Here is a 2,881-nt window from a genome sequence, read left to right as displayed (position 1 = left end):
AGGTGGGGGGGGAATTGCAGGTGGGGGGGCAGTGGAGGGGACAGGGCAGCAGGGCTGCGGCAGCAGCAGGTGGCGTGGAGGATGGCAGGGCCCTGCAGAATGGGAATTGGCGGGGAGGCCCAAAGGAGGGAGGTTCCAGAAGCTGAGGCCTAACTCTCAGGCCCCGGGCAGCACCCGTCCCGGCTGGGAACCAAGGGACTCTGAGTCCCGTGGACCGCCAGGAGGCACGCAGCAGCAGCCGCAGCTGTGCAGAACTTATCCGGTCCATGGAGCTCTGTCCTCCCAGGATAAGGCCGAGAGATAGGACGGGGGCCCCAAAGAGAGCCCCGGGTACCTATGAGTGGGTAGAGTGGGGTGTGCCCACTGTGAGGAGTGCCCGCCAGCGGGGCTGCCCCACGGGGAGTGAGGGGGAGAGGGCAGAGGGTTGGCTCATCTTCAGGTGGCCAGTCTCAGCCCCGGTGAACTTCCGCCCCACAGCACCTCCCCCAAGGCTGCGGAGGCCGCCCGCCTCCTCCTGTCCGACATGTGGTCCAGCAGGGAGCTGCAGGGGCTGCTCAGGCAGGTAAGGCCTCACCCCGCCTGGCCCTGCCGGCACGCTCGCCCACAGGCCGGCCCCTCGTGACGGGGTCCAGGGGCTGACCTCCGCCCGGGGCTGAGGAGGTGCGGCGGGCGGGGCTGTCGAGGAAGCGTGCTGAGGGCAGCCTTCGAGGGCGGGGACGCCCGTGGCGCCTGCCCCCGGGTGTCTCATGCAGCTATTGTCTCCTGCAGCAAGGTTTCGATAGGAGCATGCTGGGGACCTTAGCCGGGGCCAACAGCCTCAGGAACTTCACCTCCCGATTCTGAGAGGGGCCGCCCGCACGTTCAGCTTGCAGGTAAGAATCACCCCCTCTGGGGCAGGGGCACCTCCAGGCTCCCTGCCGGAGTCCCGGCCAGCCTCAGAGAGAGAGGCCCGGCCCTGCTCCCCAGGGACGCAGAAGCAGTTTCCGGTCTGTCTGATATAGGGTCTGTGAGGACTGCCGGGTAGACTGCTTGGCCAGCGACTGACACAGGACATTCAGCTCAGTTCAGTCCAGTTGCTCGGTCGTGTCCGACTCTTTGTGACTCCATGGACTGCAGCACACCTGGCCTCTGTGTCCATCATCAACTCCCAGAGTTTACTCACACTCATGTCCATCGAGTCGGTGATGCCATCCACCCATCTCATCCTCTGTCGTCCCCTTCTTCTCCCACTTTCAATCTTTCCCAGCATCAGGGTCTTTTCAAATGAGTCAGTTCTTCACATCAGATGGCCAAAGTATTGGAGCTTCAGCTTCAGCATCAGTCCTTCCAATCAGTATTCAGGATGGATTTCCTTTAGGATGGACTGGTAGTATCAACAGGCCAGAGGTCTGGACAGAACTGCCGGGCACAGTCGTGTAGGTTGCTCACTGCACAACCCAGTCCAACTCACGTGGACTGCAGTGTGAACAGCACCCCAGCAATGAAACAATATGTGCTTTTGGGTTTGGGCGTCTGCAGTTAAACTCTTCTTACAGGCCACTGTCCAGTCTCTGCAGCGTGCCTAGCGTGGACAAACTTGTTTCTAGCTGACAATTCTAGGGACCAAAAGCCCAGATCCAGCGTCCCTGACAAGGGCTCCTAAGCCTTGGCCTTCCCACGCGTACCTGGGATGCTCGCTCAACCACACACGCCTGGTCCCACCCCCGGCAGTCCTGCCTCGTGGCTCTGGAGTGAGGTCCAGGAAAACACATTTTAAACAAGCATCCCAAGGGATTAGGGCCACGTTTAGGTGCTCAGACTGGCCTGGTCAGCCCTGGAGGGTCAGCGGAGGTGGCCCCACCTGCAGAGAGCCAGGCATGAGGACAGGGCCTTCTGAGTTGAAGGGACTTCTGGGTACCCCAGTGGCCCGGGGCATGCTGGTGGGGCAGGGGCCGCAACTTCAGTCCAGACGAAGGTGCCTTCAGACCTCAGACCGCCCACCTCCTGGCAAATGCGTCCCAACAGCACAAGGACGGGCACAGAGCCGAGCCCAGTCAGCAGGCGCCTGACACACGCAGTCTACCACCGGGGTGGACATGTGGGCATGGGGGTGGGGCTCTGATCCAATGCACGCAACCTGTGAACGTCTCAGGGGTGGCCCTGATCCCAGGCTTGGGCATGTCTGTGTGGACACGCTGGGAGGGGACAGCTGGTGAGACCGGGGTGCTCACTGGAGGTTTCTCCTTTTCCAGACGTGATCCGACCAGCTGAGCAGACCTGGGCCTTGCTGCGGGCGTGTCTGTCCACCTGCACAGTGTTTGGAGATGTTCAAAGCCAGCCAAGAGCACACTGGGACGCTGCGGTGGATGAAAATATTTTTAGATTCTTTCTTTTCCTTGGGGGAACTGACAGGCAGTGGGGGTGGGGGAGGGGAGCCGGGGGCTTTCTTGAGTTAAGGGAGCTTATGTCTTGATGTTAATACTTCTTTTGCTGAGAAACAGTACATATACATATGTATAGTATGTGTGTGCTTGCGCGTGTGTGTGCGTGCGTGTGGAAGGCAGGCCCTGGAAGTGCAGGGCCAGGTGAGCTGCGGGCTGAGCTCATAGACGCGGGTGACCTGTGCTTGGGATTTTGCTCCTCGTCATCCCGAAGTATGGGTGCCGGGCCCTCAGCAGCACCAGGCCCACGGGGAGTCCTGCAGGGTCGGGTGGGGGAGTGACTGGGGCTGGGGCTCACCCCCTGCCACCCACCCCAAGAGGCGGCTTTGCAGGAAGGGAGGTTGGCGGGGCTCAGTGTATCTGTTGGGAAATTTGGCATGGCCGTGCGGCTCTCCCACAGGGCCTGGGGCCGGGGCTGGGCGGCCGTGGGGTCTGCTGGATGGGCCGAGACAGGCAGGCTG

At 61.7% G+C, this 2,881-nt stretch overlaps 1 protein-coding gene across 1 annotated transcript in view; it reads left to right on the top strand.

The window, feature by feature from the left end:
- PKP1 (plakophilin 1) overlaps nt 1-2,498 on the top strand; it is a gene marked incomplete at its 5' end in the record, with an annotated part of 28,553 nt that extends 26,055 nt beyond the window's left edge. Inside the window, 3 exons of the mRNA XM_010831126.1 lie at nt 478-562; nt 769-872; nt 2,232-2,498. Coding sequence (XP_010829428.1) covers nt 478-562; nt 769-843 — 160 coding nt within the window. The remainder of the gene's footprint in view (nt 1-477; nt 563-768; nt 873-2,231) is intronic.
- Nucleotides 2,499-2,881: the final 383 nt, after the last annotated feature.

The sequence above is a fragment of the Bison bison genome, unplaced genomic scaffold (genome assembly GCF_000754665.1).
Source record: "Bison bison bison isolate TAMUID 2011002044 unplaced genomic scaffold, Bison_UMD1.0 scf7180017864524, whole genome shotgun sequence".
NCBI classification, from domain to species: domain Eukaryota; kingdom Metazoa; phylum Chordata; class Mammalia; order Artiodactyla; family Bovidae; genus Bison; species Bison bison.
Note: the sequence above shows the minus strand (reverse complement) of the source record. Positions and strands in the feature narration are given on the sequence as shown.